The sequence below is a fragment of the Xiphophorus maculatus genome, chromosome 1 (assembly GCF_002775205.1).
Source record: "Xiphophorus maculatus strain JP 163 A chromosome 1, X_maculatus-5.0-male, whole genome shotgun sequence".
NCBI lineage: Eukaryota > Metazoa > Chordata > Actinopteri > Cyprinodontiformes > Poeciliidae > Xiphophorus > Xiphophorus maculatus.
Genome location: NC_036443.1, coordinates 28,186,934 through 28,209,549, shown reverse-complemented (window position 1 = coordinate 28,209,549; position 22,616 = coordinate 28,186,934). Strand labels below are relative to the sequence as shown.

General features: G+C 37.5%; 1 protein-coding gene across 1 annotated transcript; it reads right to left on the bottom strand.

The window, feature by feature from the left end:
• Positions 1 to 4,925: 4,925 nt before the first annotated feature.
• Positions 4,926 to 21,016, bottom strand: kcng1 (potassium voltage-gated channel modifier subfamily G member 1). Its single transcript, XM_005811110.2, has 3 exons — positions 20,871 to 21,016; positions 9,759 to 10,599; positions 4,926 to 5,827 (listed from the first exon to the last, which is right to left on the bottom strand). Exons 2-3 carry the CDS (start codon positions 10,539 to 10,541, stop codon positions 5,048 to 5,050), a joined length of 1,563 nt encoding a protein of 520 aa, XP_005811167.1. The 5' UTR covers positions 10,542 to 10,599; positions 20,871 to 21,016; the 3' UTR covers positions 4,926 to 5,047.
• Positions 21,017 to 22,616: the final 1,600 nt, after the last annotated feature.

Below are 22,616 nucleotides of genomic sequence, written 5' to 3'. Positions count from 1 at the left end.
GGGATCAAAACACTGGGATGTGCAGGGGCGGGGCTAGGGGCGGGGCCTGGTGTGGATTCTCAGGCTCTGATTGGTCAGAGAGGAATTACGCGCAGGTTTTCTGTGATTTGGCTGAATGGTGTCTCTGATGAGCGCCTCCTAACCTGAGGCTGCAGGTCCCAACCTGCGCCTGATGTCAGACCGTGATTCACCCAGTGTCTGCATTTTCAAGACTAAACACAACAATTACCATTGAATTATTTATAAAAGAAATTCTAAAGCCATTCTTCAATTCCGTGTCATCTACCGGAAAGCAAAAAATAAAGACTGGTATGGACTAAAAAGTCTCACAATTACCGAAAAATGACATTTATTATCTTTGCTTTGTTCAAAAGGAATTATTTAGAACAAGACTGCCCTCTACTGTTCAAATGGGAGAACGCATCATCTGAATGGAATAAACGGATAAAACCTTTAAACAATCACAGATTGTTAGCGCCAAATATTTATGTGGATAGTAATAGACGTAAATTTGTCAAAATGTATAAAACATTTTTGTGGATTTTTAAAACTGCTATGTATCAATATTCTTATTACTCCAAAGTGTGTACGTTTTAAACAAACAAAATAAAATCCATTTGATCATATATTCTGTATGCTTTCATAATGTCAGGATTTGGGAGTGATTGTATTGTTTGTCCTGTTTTCTTCTTTAAAAGAAGTAATTTTCAGTAAATTTTGAACAAATGTGTATTGGAACTGATACTAAGCTTTGTGACTTCACACATTGTTTATTCTACTTTGCCTATCCTGTATCACAGCTATTGTCAAACTCTGAGTTTGACATTTATAACTTAGAGTTAACTGATTTCTTGAAAATCTATTTAAAAAGAAATAAAATTCTATAAACTGCTGCAGCAATGTTTCGGTTTTCCTAGATGTGATGTTTCCATGTTTTTCATGCATGATTCTCTTAGGTGAAGAAATATCAGCCATCAAAAATCCCCTTATCACTTGTTGTTTGTTATTCTTTAATGAGTTTTAAAAATTGAGCAGACATTACACTTTTCCTGACTACTTGTTTTATATCCAAACACAGGCACATCCTGGACACCCAGACTTTGGATTCCAGCTCAGATCTGCAAATGTGTCAGAATGAGAAGCAATCAGACAGCATTATACACAAAAAGACAAAACCCCTGCATAATCCACATCCATGGGGGAACTCATTTACAAACAGCTATTCACAGCCACAGCAGTAATTTTAGAGACAATCATCTTCAGACGTTGGATACGAAGCATCGCTGAGAGGACGAAGGACAATTACCACACCATAATTAATATGTAGATGCTGACTGTGCTGGAGAGCAGAGTATAATAAACTTTGAGAGTTTTCACAGTCACTCAGGAAACACTCAGCGGATTAAGTGTTTAACTGTTTTAGCTTGGACAGTAAATCTGTCACAGCTTTAGGATTTATGATAAACACACAGCAGCTTCTGCTGAGTTACACTGAGACAATCTGCGCCATGAATTCTCAAATCCATTAGATTTTAAAATCAGAAAAAATAATTGGTTGCCTAAAAAAACATTACCAATGCTCTTTATGTTACACCATAGTGTATTTTAAGATTTTAACACTGATAACTAAGAGTCTGGCTTGAACTCTTACCCTTTACATGGACTTCATATTGCTGTAGCATAATTCATTTTACTGAAATGCATTGCGTTTTTGAAAGAGCTTTTGTTCTTACCCACTTTTTGTGTCCTTCATAATTATTTTTTATGTGCACAACCAATCCTGGACTAGCCACATATTCCGTTGTGATATTCCTTGGAAGGGAAAAAAACAGATTTGACTAAAGCAGGGGTCTCCAAACATTTTGTCATGTGGGTCAAAATCATTAAGTCAAAAGTTCTCAAAGGTCAAGAAAGAAAGAAGAAGAAAAATATTTTTTTGTTTCTGTTTGTAGATACAAAACTTGAAAAGGATTGCTTGTTTGCAAAAACTTTCAATTTACAAAAATTTTAAATCCTTTTCCAATTTCTTTTGTGCTCATTTGAGCAAATTTGTTCTCAGCTATAAAAACAAAATTTTGACCATTTTCTTTCAAAACACTCACCATTTTAAGCTGAGTTTAGTAAATGAACCGGATGCAGGAAACTCGGCTTTCAGTCAAATCTGTGGATAAACGTGGTTCTGCTTTTTAGAAAGGTTTGGTTGTAAAAAGATGAATGTTTTGTAGACTTAATATTTTCCATTTCAAGAAAACAATGTCAATAATAATTTTATAAATAAAAGTTTAATAAACAAAATTATATCTTTTTTGAACTGGAGTTGGGGGGTCAAATAAAATCAGTCCAAGGGCCACAAATGGACCCCAGACCACACTTTGGACACCCCTGGATGAAAACAAGCTGCAGATTCAGATTTTGTAAAAAACCTTCAAGACGCCGTCCACACCACATGGAGAAACATTTCCAACAGAACTTTACTGAGTACTTTTATGACATTTCATAATTTTTTATAGTTTTTTTATTTTTAGAGAATGATATCTATATTGATAAACTTTTAATGAGTTGAGAAGCAGCCTGTTTGTGTGTTAATTACACGACATGGGCATCTATATTTTTCTGTCTTTTGCTCTTGTGTCTTTTTAATTACAACCTAGTTAACATTCTGCAATGCAAAATGTGAATATATATTTTTTTCATTTTTCTAATTTTAAGATTTGACATGACCTGTAGGGTGTGATGGATCAAAACAAACAAAAAAGACGTTTTGAATTTTTTTTTTTTTTCTTTTTTAAAAATTAATTCTTAGTTTTCTCAAAAATATATCTAATCAAATCAGAAGAATACACATTATCAGGAGAGTTGGTGTGTATTTGGTTGTGTGTGTGGGGAGAGATGGATGGACCATTCATTCAAAAACCTCCTATTGCTTTTAGTAAACTAGATGAAAAATGTGACTAACAGCAGAATTAGTTGCATAATTAGACACATGCAGCTAATTGTTTGTTATTCGGCTTGATCTTGAGCAAAGTCTTTGTATCTATTTTTTTTAAATGAATACAATGGCTTTGACTTATTTTCAATGCTTTGCAAAAGCTTCAGCTGTTAAACTGAAATGTGTCAGATAGTTTGATGTTTTTACTTCTTGCCAGGCGCTTCATGCTACACAATAACCTGATTTTCCTAAAGGAAAAGCATTAGTTGCTTTTGAGTTTTGCTTTGTCTCCACATAATCCACCAACAGCGCCTTTCTAAATTTACAGCTACAAACTTCTGTGTATTTTATTGAAATTTTGCAAGATAGACCAACACAAAGTAGCATGTAATTGTGAAGTGGAACACACACAATAAAATATTTTCAACACCTTTTGCAAGTACAAATCTGATAATTGTGGCACTCTTTTGAATTGAAGGCCTTTTACTCTGATATCCCAAAATGTCTGAGGCAGAATAAATGTGTTTAAGCTGAGATTAAATTACACAATTTTAGAGTCTAACTTTTTACCAATTGTTGTTACAAACTGAAATTGCATTTCCTATATAACTCGAATCAGTTTGGAATATTTGTATTTAAATCTTAGTCTGTCTCAATAATTATATTGTGAGAAATTGATTTAAGTTTGAATTGTGCAGTTGTAAAAAGAAAAATTAGGACTGGTTTGACTGCCTGCTTTTCTGACATATGTCCAGATATGTCTACCACATTTATACACTTAGATTGGAAAAACTGTCACATCATGCACACATGATTGGAAATTCATAACTCAGCATTTTGAAGGAGGTTTGTTGTGGTTCAGACATTTAGTTTGGACTCCTCCCGACTGCTGAAGTGAAACTAAAAGTGTTAGAAAGAAGACTGCATTACCTTAAGGTTAAGATTTAAAGAAGTCTAAAAAAAAACAGGCACTGTTATAAAAATTAAAGCTTGTACAAATTTCCTGGGCCAAACATAAACCTGCAACCTGATCTCATTGAGATGCTGTGAATGACTCAGCTGTTTCTATCAAAAGGTGTGAAATTATAGACTAGAATGTATCAACTTTTCCCTCTGTTAAATGATTTTGCATTTTTGTTCATAGTTTGTCCCTTAACTGACTCACATGATTAATTTTTGCTATTAAAATTGATTAAATTACAATATATGTATGGATTTCTGGAGTGTCAATCATTTGTTGTGAAGTGGAGTTATTTAAACTGAAAATATTTAGTTGCATTGGAGTTCATTTAGGGGTATCAGAACAAACAAGGCTAAATACAAATTAATGCCACACCTTTCACATGTTTTTAGGTAGAGAAATGAAATAAAATATGGATATTTTTCTTCCATATCAGAAATATGCACTACATTTTGTTGGTCTACCACTGAAAATCCAACTTTTAATACACTTCACGCAGAAATATGTAACTTTCTCTTTTCTTTTTCTTACATATTTATTGAAACTGTCATTATGTTGTCTCATGAGACAGAAAATATGTGAAAGAAAATCGAGCTCCTTTGCCTTCGTCCTGTGCTCTCAGTGCTAACTAGAAACAACCAATCAAAGCCAGGAGGTGGGACTTAGTGCTGTCAATCACAATCTGGTGCGGTGATGCTCATCCTCCCTCCCGTTCCTTTCCCTACTGCAGCTAGCATAGCCTGTTTAGGATGCTCAGGCATGGCCACCGATGACGGCAGATAAACGGTAAGTTGTTTTTCAGTGAGAAGCGAGTACATGAGTATGATTGACAGGCTAAGACCCTCCTCTTGGCTCTCATTGGTTGTTTTTGGTTGGGAGCAGTGCATTTGTTTAGACAGCAGTGCTAGCTCATGGAGATGGATAAGATCAATCTTTTCACAGATTATCTTTTTCATATTACACTGTCACGACATGGTGACAGTTTTAAAAAATATGTAAAAAAAACATATTCTTTATAAAAGTTACATGCTGCTATTTAAGTTTGTTGTTGCAATGTGATAAAAGCAAAAAAGTCCAATGCATGATATTAATCTTCTTTCCACTCTGCCCTGCTCTTGTAATTAGACAACCACATGTTGTCCTCATCTACTGCAGTCTCAGTTGTTCATTTCTGTGGTTTCAGGTGGCCCTATGGGAAAGAGGAGGTCACTTTCTAAGGAAAGATTGCTGCCCAGGCCGGCCATGCGGCTACGCAGTAGGAAGTGTGTCCTCCTCTGCAGGATCCTCTGCTGCTCCTGCTTCAGCTCCACATATGATCTGGAGAAGGTATGAAAGATGGAGGTGACGGGGAACGCCATCAGGAGAATGCCACTCAGAATGCTGCTGAGAGCTACCACCTGGCCAGGGATGCTCCTTGGCACCATGTCCCCATAACCAACAGTTGTCATAGTGATCACAGCCCACCAATAGGTCGCGGGGATGCTTGTGAACTCCTGTGTGGCAGCCATTTCATTCTCAATCAGGTACAGAAGGGGTGAATACAAAGCAATCGCCACACACAGGAAAAGGAGGAGCAGTCCAAACTCCCGTGTGCAGCGCCTCGCCGTCAGGCCAAGAGTCTGCAGGCCCAGCGAATGGCGAGCCAGCCGCATCACGTAGAGGATGCGCAGCGCTCTGAGGACGCGTAGCACCAAGCCCACTTTGTCCAAGTAGCTGCTGCCGGAGCCGAGGCGCTTCTCCCCGTTGGACGAACCGTCCACCAGCAGCGTGATGTAGTAGGGCAGGATGGCCACCACGTCAATCAGGTTCAGAGGCTTTCTGAAGAAGGTCAGCTTGCTGCGGTCCTGAATGAAGCGCAGGGTGAACTCCAAGGAGAACCAGGCCACACATACGGTCTCCACTATGAAGATGTTGTAGCACATCTTGGAACATGTGCCCTGTAAAAAAAAGACAAAATAAATCTCACTGTGGCCATCAGCATGTTACAGTCACTAGAGGGAGCCACATCAGCATGAAACTAACCAGAACAGGATGCAGCTGTATTGCTTTTCTTGTTGATTTATTTAGTTTGGTATGTTTTTCCCCTATTTTCATATATTTTGTATTAACTTATAGCCTTTCCTTAAAATATGTATATCCCCTTCTTCATGATTGTGTCACAACAGACTCTTTATACAAGTCATTGCTGTTGCTGTGCTGCTCTTTAATACAAACCTGTTCGCACTACAGAACAGATTTCTGTCAGATTGCTGACTTTCCGAGTTAGTAATCTGACTTCAGGCATCATTCCAGTTCTAGTCAACTTCTCTGATTCGGAACCAGAAAATCCAACTTCCTAGTGTAAATTGGACGCACCATTATCGTTTCAAAAATGCAAGTAAGGCTCAGTTCGCACTGTAGCCAAAAGTGACCCAATTCCGATGTTCCTCCCCCTAAGCGAACAGTATTTGATTTTTCATGACAGTCTGAAAAACACAGATCTGATTTTTTCGAATACGACCCAGGCAACTTTGATATCCGATACGTATCTGATCTTTTCAGATGTGACCTGAGTCTGTACTGCCAGGTCGCATTCAGCCGACCTGAACGTCATTGATACTCGATAAACGTCACTATTCTGCGCCCTGACACCCGCGACCGTGAAGAAAAACACGGGTCCGACAACAACTTACAAATTGTAAGATAAGCTTCACCATTAGCATCCACATTTACTTCCGCAAACACTGCACACGTCTTCTTTTTATGGCGGTTGGCAAAACCCTTGGTAAAAAACATAGATGGGTTATGTTATCGCGCCCACTACTGCTATGCGGGACACTTTCAGGTCGTTTGCCGTTCACACAAGAGATCACATACAAGTAGTATAAGTGTGACGACCGCGCAAGAAACCCTAACCCCCACCAGATTTCACAAGAAACCGGATTTGGGTCGCTTCAGTCTGCAGTCTGAATGTAGCCTAAGACTTCACTTAAAGAAATCTTGAGAATGACCCAATCAAGTGTGGGAAGTGACATCAGTGGAACACCTTTAAAAATGTCTATGACCCAAAAATAAATGTTTGTGCAGTAACCTTCCCCTTCCAATATGGCTTCATTTCAACTGCTTTGCCAAGAGAAACATTTACAGAAATGAGTCCAGTCCTTGAAATACCCCTTGGTTCCACTGGGACCTTAATGAAGGACTAAAAGAGATCTTATTTCCAATAGCTGGATTTTTATAATTGTGTTTTAGACATGAAATACTTCATAATTTGCCTAAACTTCCAAATTAACTAGGTAAACACAATACAGGGGTTTGTCCATGCTGAGTTGAAACTGTTTTGAGACATTTGAAGGGAACAGAAAGGTTAAAGTTGTAAATATACCACAGACTTGGAATGCTTATATCATGATATCATAATGGAAATACTGCAGAATTGCAGGAAATGTTGAGTAAACTCACTGAAAACTTTCTCTGGCAGACAGGAACCAGAAGCAGTCTGTTACAATCAGATTGTTGCCACTTTTAATTAAGCAGTCTCGCAGAGACATATTAAGAAAAATGAGGTGCGAGTACAAGGGAGGCCTGTTGGCTCAAACTAAATGTTTGAACTCAATTACATCCCAAGAACTCTTTTTATTAATTTTCATCAACAGGGATTTGGCTTGGTTTAGAAATGTGTAATATAGAAGATTTTAACATCATAACATTTCATCATTTTCTGCTAAAAAGTTCAACATTTTGAGCCTAAAAGAAACTTCTTTTGCATCATTTTTAAATATTCCTGTTAGCAGATGGAAATATAATCTACAGTCACCGAGATGTTGTGGTAAAAACTCAAATTTAGAATTTATTTATAAAACTTCTGTCATTTTCTGTGTGTGAATAGCTAAAAATCAACTTTCCTTTTATGTGAAAGTGAAGGCTAAGGTTTTTAATTAAAGCTGTGAGTGAAGTATAACGTAATAATAATAATACAGCCTGTGATGTCTTGTGGAAAACAACAACTCTTAGGTGCCGCTGCTCTTCCAGCAGTCTCTCTTTTCTGTTTCTTCTTTTTTTTATTTGACGGCAGTGAAACATGCCATAACTAGCTGTGATTAGGTTGAATCTATTGAATATCCCATAAAGCAACATATTTGCATGCCTACTGTAGAATAAATAGTTATTACTTAAAATAAATGGAGACAGAATTAAAAATAATAAAAAAGAAAAACTTGTCCATTTTAAAACTTCTTTTATTTTTGAAACTTAATACTAATTTAATACATTTTTGTTTTACTGATTTAATTTTAGAAAATTAACTTAATGCCAATTTAATACTTTTTTTATATGCACATAAAAAAAATAAAGGAAAATTGCACTTTAGACCTGCAATTGATTTTTCAATAATTTAGCACAAAACAGGATTGAGGAAAGGTAAAGATTTTTAAAAGCGGAAGGTAAAATATCTGGATAACTTCCTGAGAACGTATTTTTAAATCATCAAAATGTTCTTAAAAAAATTCCTTAAATAAAAACTTTTAACATTTTGTGAAAAACCTCACTAAACCTTTGAGGAATGATGAAGAATTTCAGAAACGGGTTTTGGAGCAATCCTCTGAGATCTCTGGTTTGATCTACTGATCTGTAATCCATACACCAGCACTGCATCAAAAACCCAACAGAACCATCCAGACTAAGTTTTGGGAAACATTGTGAGTCTCTATAATGCAGAGTTAAAATCACAAATGTTTCCAGAGATTCCTGGCCTAAACATCTGGGACTGACAATGCCTCCAGCAAAGTTTATTTACACTTCCATGGTAGTAGCATTAATGCAGAAAAACACACGAGAGCAACACTTGCTGCCTTTGGGATCACATTCTTTCCAGAAACATCTTTTTATTTTCTAAAAGTTAAGGCTGAGGAAGAGGAGCTTGTGAAGTTTTCTCAGGAGACGAAGGCGGGGAAAATGTTGACATGTGAAAAGCACTGATGTTATTCCTGCAACTTGCTACATGTTTGTAGGAATAACAGGTAAACCACCAGAAAAGTTTCATTGCTGGGTTTTTCTGTGTTTTTTATTTAAAGGGAATGACAAGGCCGCTTGGAAATATAAGTTTTATTTGGATAGATTAGATACAACGTTTCTCCTCATAAAGATAAATGTTAAGCAATATGAAGAGAAAAGCATTAAGAATATCTTTATTTTTTTCACATTCCTTACTGTTAAAATTGTTTGTTGTTTTATCTAAATATTCTTCACCATGAATACTTACTGAGGACTTTTTTAATAACTAGGGCTGGATACCAGACCACTCTTACTATCAGAATTGGCTGAGTTCAAATTAGATTTTTCTTGTAAGCAATAAAACTGTTGCTCACAAAAGATAAAAAAAAATTGCCAATAATGATCAGTAATAATCCAGGAAAAGCTGCTGGAATACCATTATTAATGATTGTAGCAAAACCTGTTTTCAGTGGTGGACACACTTCCACTAAGGCCTATAGTTAAGCTAATTTTTTGTTTTGCACGTTAAAAATATTTAGCCTCCCCTAAATATATATATATTTTCTGGATAAATTCTATAGTGCTGTTTTGTAAACTTTCAGTTGAAGTAAGTTTGACATCTGTGTTGAAATTTTGGTTATTGACTGTGAAGAACTGTTTATGATTGTCCTTTTATTTTGAAGTGGGTTAAGACTGTTTACATAGCATTTCCACTTATGTTTACTCTGCAAATTACAATTATTCTGTAACCAGAATTGCTCACATGCATTCATAAAAGCCCAAAAATAAAATGACATTCATGCCCATAAAGCAGGCGACATGTTGTTTTGTTCCTGCATCTTTGTTGTATTTGTTTAAATAAAACTGCTTTCATATGTGAAATGCTCTTTTACTCACCGCCTCTTCCTCTTCTCTCATAGCTGGCATGGTACTGATGGAGAGGTTGATGGCTGTGATGGTAACAAACAACACTGACAAACAAGCAAAGATCTTCCCTGGCAGGCCGGAGTGAGGCCTCTCCACCATGTCTCTCAGTTTGTTCATGCACCAGTTGATTCTGGTCTCAGCCGTGCGCTCCCTGTGTCCGTTCTCCGAATCCAACAGGTCCTCCAAAAGTTCATCCTCTTCTTCTGCTCTCTCCATGGCTTCAAACTCCTCCACACGCTGCAGCATGCGGCGGCGACAGCACCACTCCAGGCTCTCCTCTGGGACGCCCCAGTAGAGGAGCTCCTCTCTGAACGAGAGAGCGCACATCTCCCTGAGGGAGCGCAGCTTACCCGCCCTCAAGAAAGTCAGGATGGTCCTGAAGGCACAGGGGCTGCGGTCAAAGAAGAACTCATTGTGTGCAACGTCGTAGTCATCACAGATGCGCATAATCTCGTCAAAGCTGCTGCAGAGGTGCAGCTGGCCCAGGCGGGACAGAGGGAAATCCTCTAAAGTGGTCCAAGGCATCTGGTAGCGCAGGCCACCCACATTAATGATGGCGTGGATCTTCCGGGCGCCAGACAAAGCGGTGTTGTCAGGGACGGTGGTGCGCTCCAGGGCAAGCTGGGCCCTTTTGTAGAAGGCTCCCTTCCGTGCCTCTGCTTCTTGTTGTGGAGGTTGATTGAGGGAAGTATCAGAGGCACAGCTTAGGGCACTGTAGTCGTAGTCAGAACCATCACCCGCCAGCAGGGTCATCTTTACTGTCACATCCCTGTGCTCAACCTCCCATCAGCGCAATCTCAAGCTCACAGACCTAAAGAGAGAATAGAATTGGTTACTCTGACAATTCTTCTCAAAGTACACCTATTGTGGAGTTTGCTCAGACTCCTCATTTATTGATGATGAATACTTTAAGTTCATCGTCAATGAATGGCATTGATTCCTTGATGAATCAATGAATCAGTATAGCTGAATATTATTCATTGGTATTCAAATACCAATAAATAATTATAGCTGAGGTATGTATCTTTCATAAAATGTTTTTTTTTTTTTTACTTATTTGTTGAAACTGTCACTATGTTGTGGCAGTAAAGCATGAGACAGACAATCTGTGAATAAATCAAGCTCTTCTGCCCTTTCCCAGTACTCCCAGTGCTTTCTAGAAACAACCAATCACAGCCAGGAGGAGGGTCTTACAACTGTTAAAGAAGCCTATGTACCCTCACTAGTAGCTTCCTGTAACAGTAAGTTGTTTCTCAGCCACTACCACATCAAGCAGCATGTACACAAGTATGACTGACAGCGCTAAGACACTCCTCCTGGCTCTGATTGGTTCTTTTTAACTAGCAGCTGCATTTCTTCATATAGCAAAAGTAGCACTAGACGAAGGTGGAGGAGATTTGTCTTACCAAGGATTATCTGTCTCTTACTGTCAAGACATGGTAAGAGTTTTAACAAATATTTTAAAAAACTGATTTTTGTAAAAGTTTTGATCTGTGAAACTTGCTCAGATACTGTTTATTGAAAATTAACACTTAAAATAACAATAAATCTTTGAGTCCATATCAGCTGATGCAGATTTTGTGTTTATTGCCAGAAACCATCAGACTGTTTGCTTTTTCAGTCAAATGGATGATGAATGAATGCATCAACAGGTCAGCACAAAGGCCAAGCCTCACTGAGAAAAAATGCTAGAAACTTTCTCACCAAGGCCAACTCAAAGCTCAGTTATTTAACATAGTGCAACCAGATTAGATCAGGTTGCTGGGGTAACCAATCTAGGTAAGAAACTCAGACCCACCTCTCCCCAGTGACACTGTAAACTATCTTTTGGAAATTCAACTGGATTTCCCTCCAATGTGTTTTGGTTTTTCCTGGTTTCTCCTCACATTTGGATGCAACTGGTAAACTTACAAAGGGAGGACACCAGGATGTCAAACGCCTGAGATTACAACGTTCTCAACTTGACCCAAACAAGCCATGCAAAAAAGCAAATTTCAGCTCACAGCTGAGGGTCAGAATGAAGATGATCTGGTAAGTCGAGAACTCGCCATTGTGGCTCAGCTTCCTCTTTACCAGAACACACACTGGCGTGTTCTCTTTACCAGGGTGCACTGGTAAAGAGTGCACAGAGTTCACTCATTTATGTATACAAGAAATATATAACAATGCTTTTAAACTATTACACTTTTAGTCTTTTCCTATCCAACCTTTTCATAAATTAAAAAGAAAATTAAAAAGAATACTTCCCACTCAAAACCAGTTTTCACCACCAATGTAGTAAATTAATCTATGATTGATGGATGGATGGATGGATGGATGGATGGATGGATGGATGGATAGATAGATAGATAGATAGATAGATAGATAGATAGATAGATAGATAGATAGATAGATAGATAGATAGATAGATAGATAGATAGATAGATAGATAGATAGATAGATAGATAGATAGATAGATAGATAGATAGATAGATAGATAGATAGATAGATAGATAGATAGATAGATAGATAGATAGATAGATAGATAGATAGATAGATAGATAGATAGATAGATAGATAGATAGATAGATAGATAGAATTTTATGGACTTTGTTAATTTATTTAAAGTTATTGGCAGATTTACATGCAGGAGTTATTATTTTTACTGAAGACTGGAAGTTGAGGGTAAGAAGTTAAACTACACGGAAATATTAAGATTCCTGACCTTTTGCAGGCAGCAAAATTATTCAAATTGCTTCTGTTTATGGATGCAATCAGAAAAAAATAAAATAGTGCATGTACCGGTAAATGCAAGGACTGTGACTTGATGATGTGCAAATAGGTTGAGTTGAGAATGAGTTTGAGAAACTGTGTTCCTGATTTAGGCACCACATAAAAACTTCACATAAAAACTTCTCATATTAGAAAGAACAACAGGACAAGCTATCATTTCTTTATGGTGAAAACTAATAATACAAATGAAACAAAAAACAAAAAAGTATACTCAATCAAAGAAATCTAAAAGTGTGTTATTAGTCTGAAAATATTTGTACATTTAAAAGCAATTCATGTCTACAGTGACAAAGATTATTCAATAGTTATGAGCAGCTAATTTAAAAATATGGATTTTTCCTTCAAGTCATTGCAGGATATAACATGATCAAGATCTTAAAATACTTTTTGCAGCGCTCTCTGAATGTCGGCAGATTCTCCAAACAGGCTAACAAGTGGCACTGAAAACATCCTTTCAAGTCTTTCTCACCATCTGAAGCAGGAAATATGACATTTATGAATCATTAAACACGGTCACTGACAGATACAGTAGGCATAGAGAGTTAACGGTTTCATCCCCCTGCAGTGTGCATAAACATCTGTTACCCGCTGCAGCCTGGGAATTATAAATAATGATGTTCCTCGGAGTGTTAGATAATTCACTGATGTAACTATTTTCTGTATGCTACAAGGAAACTATATTTACCATACCCCCTGAGTAGCCTGTTTAATTTTTTAGGTGTTGAGCTGAGAAAAAGTAACTCAATATTTTAACGCTTTTTCTTCTTTAGAGGTAAGAGAAAATACAGAAGGAAGAGAGCATTTATACTGTGCATGATCGTTTTAAGAAGAAACTCCTGGCCCAATGTACACACTAATTGAATCAATTACAGTAATTTAGGGGGAGGCAGGTTAGACTGTCAATGCTGCAATGCCAGTTTGGGTTTAGGAGGAAGGTCTTAGCTTCTAAAATGGGGGAGTGGGTGTGTCGACTGAGTGGTTATTAGGCACCTGCACTGTCAGCTTTTGTTTGCCATACTGATTACAGCCAGCAGGAGCTTCCACCCATGAAGCCAGATGTTGTTCACTGAGCTCTTCTCTGCTTCATTTGAATTTTTTTACTGAGAGCGAATTCTTGCTGCTAAATGTGAATCTGAAGAAGACAGAAAGACATAAAACTACCATCTGTTCATCTATAAATTGTTCAATGTGGAAAAACCTGATGGGAACAAATACCAGCACAACTTTTTCATATTTTCTAACATTAAAACCACAAATATGAATATTTTGTAATAAAGATTCTTGTGCTAGACCAACACAAAGTAGTGCATAATAGTAAAGGAGAAGGCAAAATGTTTTGAGTATCATTCTAGAAATTTCTTATAATAGTTTTCTGGAGGTTTGGCACGTCCTCCTGGTAAAACATGTGTAACTGATTTTGTTTTTTCCAGGCCATCTTTCTTTCTCTCTCACACACACACTGAAAAAACAGGATGGAACTAACAATAATAATAATAAAAAAACCCTGATTTATTACATATAATGAAATAATGTAAGTTTGTTTAACATGACAACTTATTAGACTTAATATATTTACTTGGGTGAATTTAATTTGATTACTTGTAACAAATAGTTAGTTCACCTGTTTAATTTTTTTAGTGCTCGTTTTCAGCTCCACCCACAGTTTTGAATCGGATTTATTCCGGCAGTATGCTTATCACGTTTTTCATTTGAAAGATGTATTTGTGGACTAATTTTAACTTCCTGACCGCTTGAGATGTTGCTTCAGCATTTCCAAGTAATGTTGTTTTCTTATCAAATGTAGTTTTTAACTATTGTACCAGTCTATTCATCAATAAAATGCCCATTATGATTGTCTCAAACCCATAATTAACAATTGTGATGGTCGGTGTTACAACTTTCCCTTTTCCCCAAAAATCTTTGATGTTCATTACGACCAAACACTTAAGTTGTGGTACCATGAGTCAACTTCACATGAGTTTTTGTGTCAAACTGTACAAATTACGATGTGATTTTGAGGACTGGCTTCTTCCTCAGCTCATGAGGTTTGAGGTTTTGTCTTCTAACGTGGATGAGGATTGTTCCTCACCAGCTTCAGACAACGTCTTCACCAAACACAAACAAAAATGTTTCTGGTGTTTGTTGGTAGAACTTAACATAAAAAAAATTAAGTTCTCTACAGGAACACGTTTTAGTGAGTTGGCTAATTATTTCTAAAAATCAATTTCCCACAATAATAATAGAAAAATGCCTCCTCAACTTAAATGTTTGAGTACTTTGAGTACACTGAACTGTAGTACTTGAAAGATTTACCAACATATTTGATGTGTATTGATGATTTTGATGATGGCACTTAACAAAATGTAATGTTTGTTACAGATTTCTCAGTTGGTAACTCTGTTTTTGTGACTTTTTATTTTTGGGTTTTTATGATGGAACGGACTTTGAACTTCCTTGTTGATAAAATGTGCTGCACAAATAAACTTGATCGTTTGATTGAGAAAACACTTTTAGGTTGAACAGTGTTCCTTGTTGAATACAAATGCATGCACCACTTTTTTGATTTTATGTTTAATTCTGTCCTTTTTGCTTTGTATTAATCTATCACATAAAATCCAAACTTTTCTAAATTTCCATGTGTTTTCACAAACCAGCTTATTTTATCAGTGCATGCAATCCATGGGATTATCACCATGTTGTTATTATTTTCTTTGCAAATACAGATTATGATATCAGCCAATGTTTGCAGTTGGAAAAATATAAACTCCAGAAATAAAACTATGTAAATTCTTTCATTTTTCACACTTCTCACACTCCCTGCTTTTGTGTGGCAGAGGTCATTCATACACCTACAACCCACCGCTATAGAGTGGATGTGATGGAGTTTATTTCAGCCTTCCCCCCCAACCGGATTAAATCACACTTAACCCCCTGAGGCCAGCTTGATCTCTCACTTTGTCTTTAAAGTGATTGTGCTTTTGTCTCTTCACAGACGCAGAAACGATTTCTAAACTCTTTTCTCTGCTCCGCCGCGGCTCTGATGCATCCTCAGGAGGGGGCGACGGAGTCTCTTTTTCTCTCTCTCACTGAAGGAGAGATGAAGGCTGTTCTCCCCACCAGATCGGCTGAGGTCTGGCCTCTTTCGGTGCCAGCGTTATCACAGCTAAGCCACAGGGCATGTTCTCCAGATTGCCTGGTGAGTCACCGGCCTGTGAGTCTCTGCTTCATGACTGAACCGCTTTTCCCACAATTCCATCCACAGGAGAATTTGAAGAGCATCCATATGAGCTGAGGGGCGAGATAATGTTAACCGCCGCTGTTAAATTAAAAGAAAAACTGTGAATCTAGAAGCTAAGAAATGGTTGAGATTGTATCAGACGTGTGTTTATAGAACAAACATATGTTGAGTGGCAACATGTTCTCCTGAGAGACCTTTATTACTTTATTACTTGCGTCTATTTGTAGTTCTTGTCTGCATACAGTATTGAAGGAAGCATTATGTAAAACAGATTTGATCAATCTGTCTCTGAATCAGGGATTTGCAATTCAGCTTGACTCATTCTGTGAATTACAGACACATGGTAAATTCATGAGTAACAGATTTTTGTCAGTGTTTCTGGACGCACAAAACTCACACCAGCCTGAGCTGTTCAGACTGAAAAGTGTTGTGTTATTTTCTTCCATTTTGCTTGCTTGAAACCATAAGGTACTGTGAGGTGTTCTTCAGAATGACAGATATCACCTGATAATTGAGATCTATCATGTTCTTCAAGACCATTTTGCTTGCACAATGCCCATTTTTACAACAACCAATTCTCTCCCTATTCCTTTAATAGCTCACTGTTCTCTAATGGACCGTAAAAGCCTGGTGTTTCCAGAAATGGACCACAAAAGCTGCCAAAACCTGGCCGTCTCATTTTTCCTTTGTCTCCTTCTAAAATCTGGTTAAACACCGAAACAGTCAGGCACGCCAGAGGCAGATCTGAACCAGAGACCCTTTTTTTTACAGTAATTCCTGTAGGAATAGTTGGAAGTGGGTGGTATTAATGCAAACAGAAAACCCCGGAAGGAGTGCAAGCTTTGGGGTTATAATCTTCTCCACAAGTCTGTGGTCCACTGCTGTGGGTTGCTCTTTGCTTCTTGGGAGATAATGTTTTTCAGTAATGAACTATGTTAGCACTAATGGCTGTTCTTTTCTATCTTTCTTTCTGTTATACACTTGGTTTCAGCACCACAAAGGATCTTAAAAGACAAATATTCTCATATTTTAGATATAAAAGCATAAAAATCTTGAAAAATACAAATTAGTAATCTAGCCTGGCCTTTTGTGTCATGCCCACTAAAAGGAAAAGCCTGTATGACGAAATGTTGTTTGAAGCCTCACTTTCTGGAAATCTTTTACATTAATCATGTCATACATTATTTTCTTAACAAACAACAAAAAGAAATTCCAATGGATACACAAAATCACATTGTTGATACACAAAAAAATACATGGAATGATTTACTGCAGCAATCATCAATACTGGAAACATGTCGGAGCGCAGTCGAAAAAATGAAGAGGAATTTCTCCTAATTTCCAAAAATTATATTTCTGCTGGAAACACTTTTAATCCGAGACTATAAAACAACTGAAATCTTGGATTAAAGTGAAGGAATAATTTAAAACCTGAGGGACGAGGATACAATAAACCTCATGGCAATGCTACAACCAAAGCTCAAGCATAGTCAACTGCTGGACCAAGAAGGCAACTGCAATGTTGTTTGTGAGCATAAATCAACTAGTAAATGTTTTCTTTTGATAACTATTAGTAGTAGACACCTTATTTTCTCTTCGACACTAAGTATTTTCTCTCCACTTCCATTCATCTTATGAATTGCATTAGCTTAAAATGTTTTTATTTTTTTTAATGGTGTGAGAAGATTTATACACTGAGTGGTGTGACAGACATTGTATTAGGAATAATATCTTGATTGCTACAATGTTGTAGCACATTTAGAGACTCTATTTAAAAAACTGATAACATGAAGAAAAGTGAAGCTTGCACAATCAGAATCAGAACTTGGAAAGCAACAAAACTGCAGTGTTGTTCAGAACAGAACCAGAAATGGACCAATCTGCCTAAACACACTCATAATTTTTCAGTTTCAAATAAAAGTTTTTGTCTCAATTGGATATTTCTCTCTGAGATAAATTCTAAGCCTGGATTCTCCATAAAACTTTGAAATCCCACCAGGTTGCCGGTTTGTTAAGTCTCCAAGCTACAATACTTTAAAAAATCTCCTGACTTCCTGTGCATATAAATCCTGACATGATGAACTCAAATTCAGACTAGAGCATTTGCCATCATTATATTTGCCTTGGGAGGACATTTTGTGCATTAATATCTCTTCCAGTATCCGAAACATAACATTATCCCTGTTCTGCAACTCTAGACCGCCAAATTCTGGCAATCTTCTGGATCTTTTTGCACATTTCTCACTTTCAGTCATTGAAATTAATATAACAACAGCGAGTTAGGCTTAAACACATTTGATCAGCGAAGGAAGTAAAAAAAATTATCTGCTATTCAAAAACAAGACAAAACAAACTTTTTAATTGGATGAGACTGTTTAGAGAAAAGAGCCAGCAGAAATATCACACCTCCATCACTTTGTTTCTGCAGTTTGTCTGCCAGCTCTGTCTGTCCTTGGTCCAACAAATCCAAACATTTCAGCACTGCTGCTCCATATTATCCCCTGTCTGAAAAAAACATTGCAGCAACCTCCTAACTTTACATCAATACCTCAGATTTAGTCGATAACCATATTACTTTTTTTTTTTCCATCCCAGGCATTTTTCTTTCCTGAGTGGATGATTGCACACTCTCACTGTTTGTGAGTGCTCATCTAACTTGATTATATAAAGATTGCATAACATTAAGTTCTCTGTATTGACTGTGTGCATCATTTTTCATCTTTTTGATGTCTTTTTTTTCCTGTGAGGGCAGCAGTCATGCGACCACCTAACTGCCGCAGGGCTATGTAAACAAGTTTTTTTTGTTTGTCTAGGAGACGCTGATAAATGTCTCGGAGGATCGGCTTGGGCGCATCCTCCTGCAGCGGAAACCCTCCCCTGTCTGCCAGGTTTGAAAGGATCTTCGCTTGGTCTCTGTGGGCTGAATTGACCAGGGCAATAGTTGATTCCAGATTGGTTTGAAAAAATAAAAAAAATGAACTTTTAACACTAAAACACAGAGAGTGAAAAAGTGCTCTGGTTGATGAGATGGAATGAATGGAGCTGACAAACAGCCACAGGGCTTTCCAGTGATGGATGTGAAGTCAAATTGAAGAAGATCAAGAAGAGGAGTAAGGGACTCATCCCATCCTGATTTGATGCTAAGCATTAAAATAAAAACTGACTAAATAGTTTGCATGTCTCGACATTTTCACACAAATATTAATATTAATCCATCACATTCTGTATATAAATGAAGCTAGAGCTAAAGTCTACTAGATTTACATTCATCTCACATTGAACCTCACCTTCCACACATGTCAACACATCAGGTAAAAAGTTGATTTTTTTATTAACCTTTTATCACAGTTACACAAGATTGAAAAATGTTGAATGCTTGTATCTAACTAGAAACCTGCTTTTAACAAAAATACAAACTGCAAAGTTTTTAGCAATCTTGCTGATGTAGAACCACATTTAGCCAACATTACAGCCCTTTGTCTTTTTCTACAACATTTCACTAATAGGGGCATCCAAAGAGAGAGGGATCTTTGACCGTTCCTCTAAAGACTGTACCTCCAGACAATCCAAATTTAGACATTATGTGATTACAATAAGAGGAACAGACCCACAGCATCACAAATCCTCTAACTTGGTGGTTATGAAGTACTTTTCTAATTGGTTTTTAATTTTTTTTTCCATATCAACATGAAGTGTTTGATCCAAAGAAGCTCAATTTTTGTTTCATTTGACTGCTTGTTGGAGAGAAAAGACAACATGTTGGCAGGTAAATGGCATCTGCTGGTTGTTACGAGACTTGAGACCAACCAATTAGCTGGTAGTTATTTTCCTGACTTTTTAAAACCAACACCTGATTTAAAAGCCATGTTCTCTTGTCATCCTCATTTTGAAGCGTGGCTGAAATAAAAGGGCTTTTGTGTCATTTAATATTTAAAACTTCAGATGCTGCGAGTCAGGAATAAAAACTAAACTAGTTCTTAAGACATTCTGATTAACCTAAAAAATAATAAAATAAAAAATGCTTCAGTTACATGTATTTTTGAGGAATTAATAGGTGCAGCATTTTGCTAAAAATAAACAGAATAAGTGGAAAGATTTATTTAAAGAAATGTTAGGAGATTATGTACAGGAATCAAAGATAAATTGTTCAGGTTTTTTTTCACGTTTTTAACCAGGTGTGAGTGCAGAGGAAACTGAACATTACACTGAAATGGCACCTGAGAACAGCTTATTTTAATTACTTTATGGTTTCCTCTTTGTGGACGAGAATCAGACAGACTCTATTAGAGCAGGAAAAAGTCATTAGTTCATCTCATTATGGTCACAATTACCTGAAGGAGGGAGAACTTTTGATGTATTACATATCATATATCACTGACCCCAAAGACTCGGGCCATGCATCAGAGCTGCGGACATATAATCACATTACATGCCATAATCTACCATCATCTTAAAAGTGAGAGCATGGTCTGTGCTTGGAAATGATGGACGGACTCGAAACATCAGCCAGGTTTTGCAGTTTTTGATTACTCAGTGCTGTGAAAGTTTCTCCCTCATCAATTCTCATTAAAAAAATAATTAGATTTTGAGGCACGAATGTGGTATCAAATGACCATCCAGACAATGATGCAGAGCATCTAGTGTCCAAGCCGGACTCTGTCTCTCAGATATTAGGAAATGTTTACAGATCATAACACTCTGCAATGTGGCCACAGCCTTGTTACCATGGTGTACATGCAGAGTATCCAGCATGCAAATCACTGTAATCTGTGAAAGACAAATAATGCCTTTTCTGAATCAGAAGCTCACTTCGCAGGAAACGTTTGCTCTGTTTCTCCTCCAGTTGGTGTCAAAAAATGGGGAAAATTTCTGCACATCTTCTCTGGAGCTCTCAGGTAACAAGTGCTCTCTTTTCCCTCATTCAGATAGCTGTGGAAATATCCACGCTGCACTGTGATTTTTAAGTTGTGACAAAACTCCTCCAAGGACAAACTTGCTTAAAAGAAACTGCATCGGGAAAAATAAAGTTTAAAAATCACATTTACTTTATATTTTAATGAAAAGATACTTACTTTGCTCTTGTATCCTTGCTCAGGAAACATGAAGATGAAGAATTGTGTTTCCTTCTTGCTTCAACTCTGCTCCATCTCAACACAGGCGCTGGAGCTTGTGGAGTACGAAGAGGCTGTTTGATGATGAGGAGCAACAGGCTGCCTCCCTCGTTCACTCCCTCACTCTCTCCCTCACCCCTTCCCCTTCTCCCTTGTCTCTCGCTCTTTTCTCTGAACTCCTTCCTCACCCCGCTCCCTCCCTCTCTCCATGCTTCCTTCTCCGACTGCTGACATCAGAAGTGGGATGTGCCAGTTTGCCAAAAGCTTTTGAGAGAATTCCATGGCAACCGCATATCCTGTTCTCCCTGTTCACCTTTAAATGGGAATAATCTGCGTCTGTTGCTGGTAAATTCACGTGAAGGTTTATGTTTGTCAAGTGGGTTACTCGACTGAAGGCGAGGGAGGAAGAGGAGGAGAGAAGGGCTGCTGTGGGGTGCCTGAGACTCAGCAGGGTGTCCAAATTTAGAGAAGTGGTGGGAAATGCTATCATAAGGTACATTGATGGTGATGATGAAGAGGAAATGTTTTACAATGCTACAAATGTTAATATCTATTTTTTATGTTCCTAATGTTCACAAATTACATGGATATTTGTGCATTTTATTTAAAATCTGTAAAGAAAGAATGAAAAGCAACAAAATAAAAACCTCACCATGTTTTGTAAAGTCTGATATTCCCTTCTGAATTGAAAATGAACACACATCTGCACATGACAGGTCAATCTCAGCAAATTATTTTCACATCAGTTCAGTAATGACCCAAAATGGTGCAGTGAAAAGACCTGAATTTTTCTTTTTCTTTTCTAAAAACTGTTGGCGTAGTCTCCCTCCCCTGTCAGCTGCTTATGGCCGTTTTCACAAAGAGACATATGCAGAGAAGGAAAGGTCAAGTGCAGTTCCTGTGCGGGGTTGTTGAGATTCGGAACAGAGCCGCTGTTTGTTGGGTGACTCAAGGGAACTGATGATTGTGATAATACACACAAAGGAAAGGAGCTCCATCATTATAACATTAGGCTGCAAAAATAGCACAGGAACTTTGAGGTGGAAAAAAAATCATAAAAACTTCGCCTGGGTTCTCAGACACTGCTATTATATTAAGGTGAATGAAATATATGGGCATGATGTGTAAACTGTAACACAGTACTAAATGATTATCATATTTATTTGTGTTCTCATTCCAAGCTGCATGTTTGGATTGATAGCTTATACAAGGTAAGGCTGATAAAATACAGAGCTTTTAACATTTCTGGTCAGCCTCCCCTGATGATCCTGCATGGATAAGCAGGTTGGATGGATGAATGCGTCCAGAATGTTAGTCTGAAACGGTCTGAGCTGCTCTTTAACCTACAGCCAGGACCTTTTTCCTGACTTCCTCCTCCTCTCCACTCAAATCATCAGATAAATCTCAATTGTATGAGTTCACACTCAGGCTGGAGATGTTGCGATCAATACTTTCTTTTTTCAGTCGCGTTATGCAGTGATGCATGAGGTCGACGTCCCAGGGATGACAACATCATGACTCCGCTCCAATTTTTTTATTTTTTATTTTTGTTGTTGTCAGATTTGGAATTTGGGATAGAAAATGAATTTTATGTTCACAATCTGTTTAGACTCCATGCAGAAAGACTGCAGACCAGGATTCAAACCAAAGAACTTCCTGCTGCAAGGTGACAGAACTACTAACGGCATCTGTGCAGTCCTCAGATTT

Bases quoted from the DNA above. Each gene is read 5' to 3' on its own strand.
- kcng1 (XM_005811110.2), bottom strand. From the start codon at position 10,541: ATGACCCTGCTGGCGGGTGATGGTTCTGACTACGACTACAGTGCCCTA. The intron at 5,828-9,758 runs GTGAGTAAAAGA...TTTTTTTTACAG, and splicing joins TGAGAGAAGAGGAAGAGGCG to GGCACATGTTCCAAGATGTG.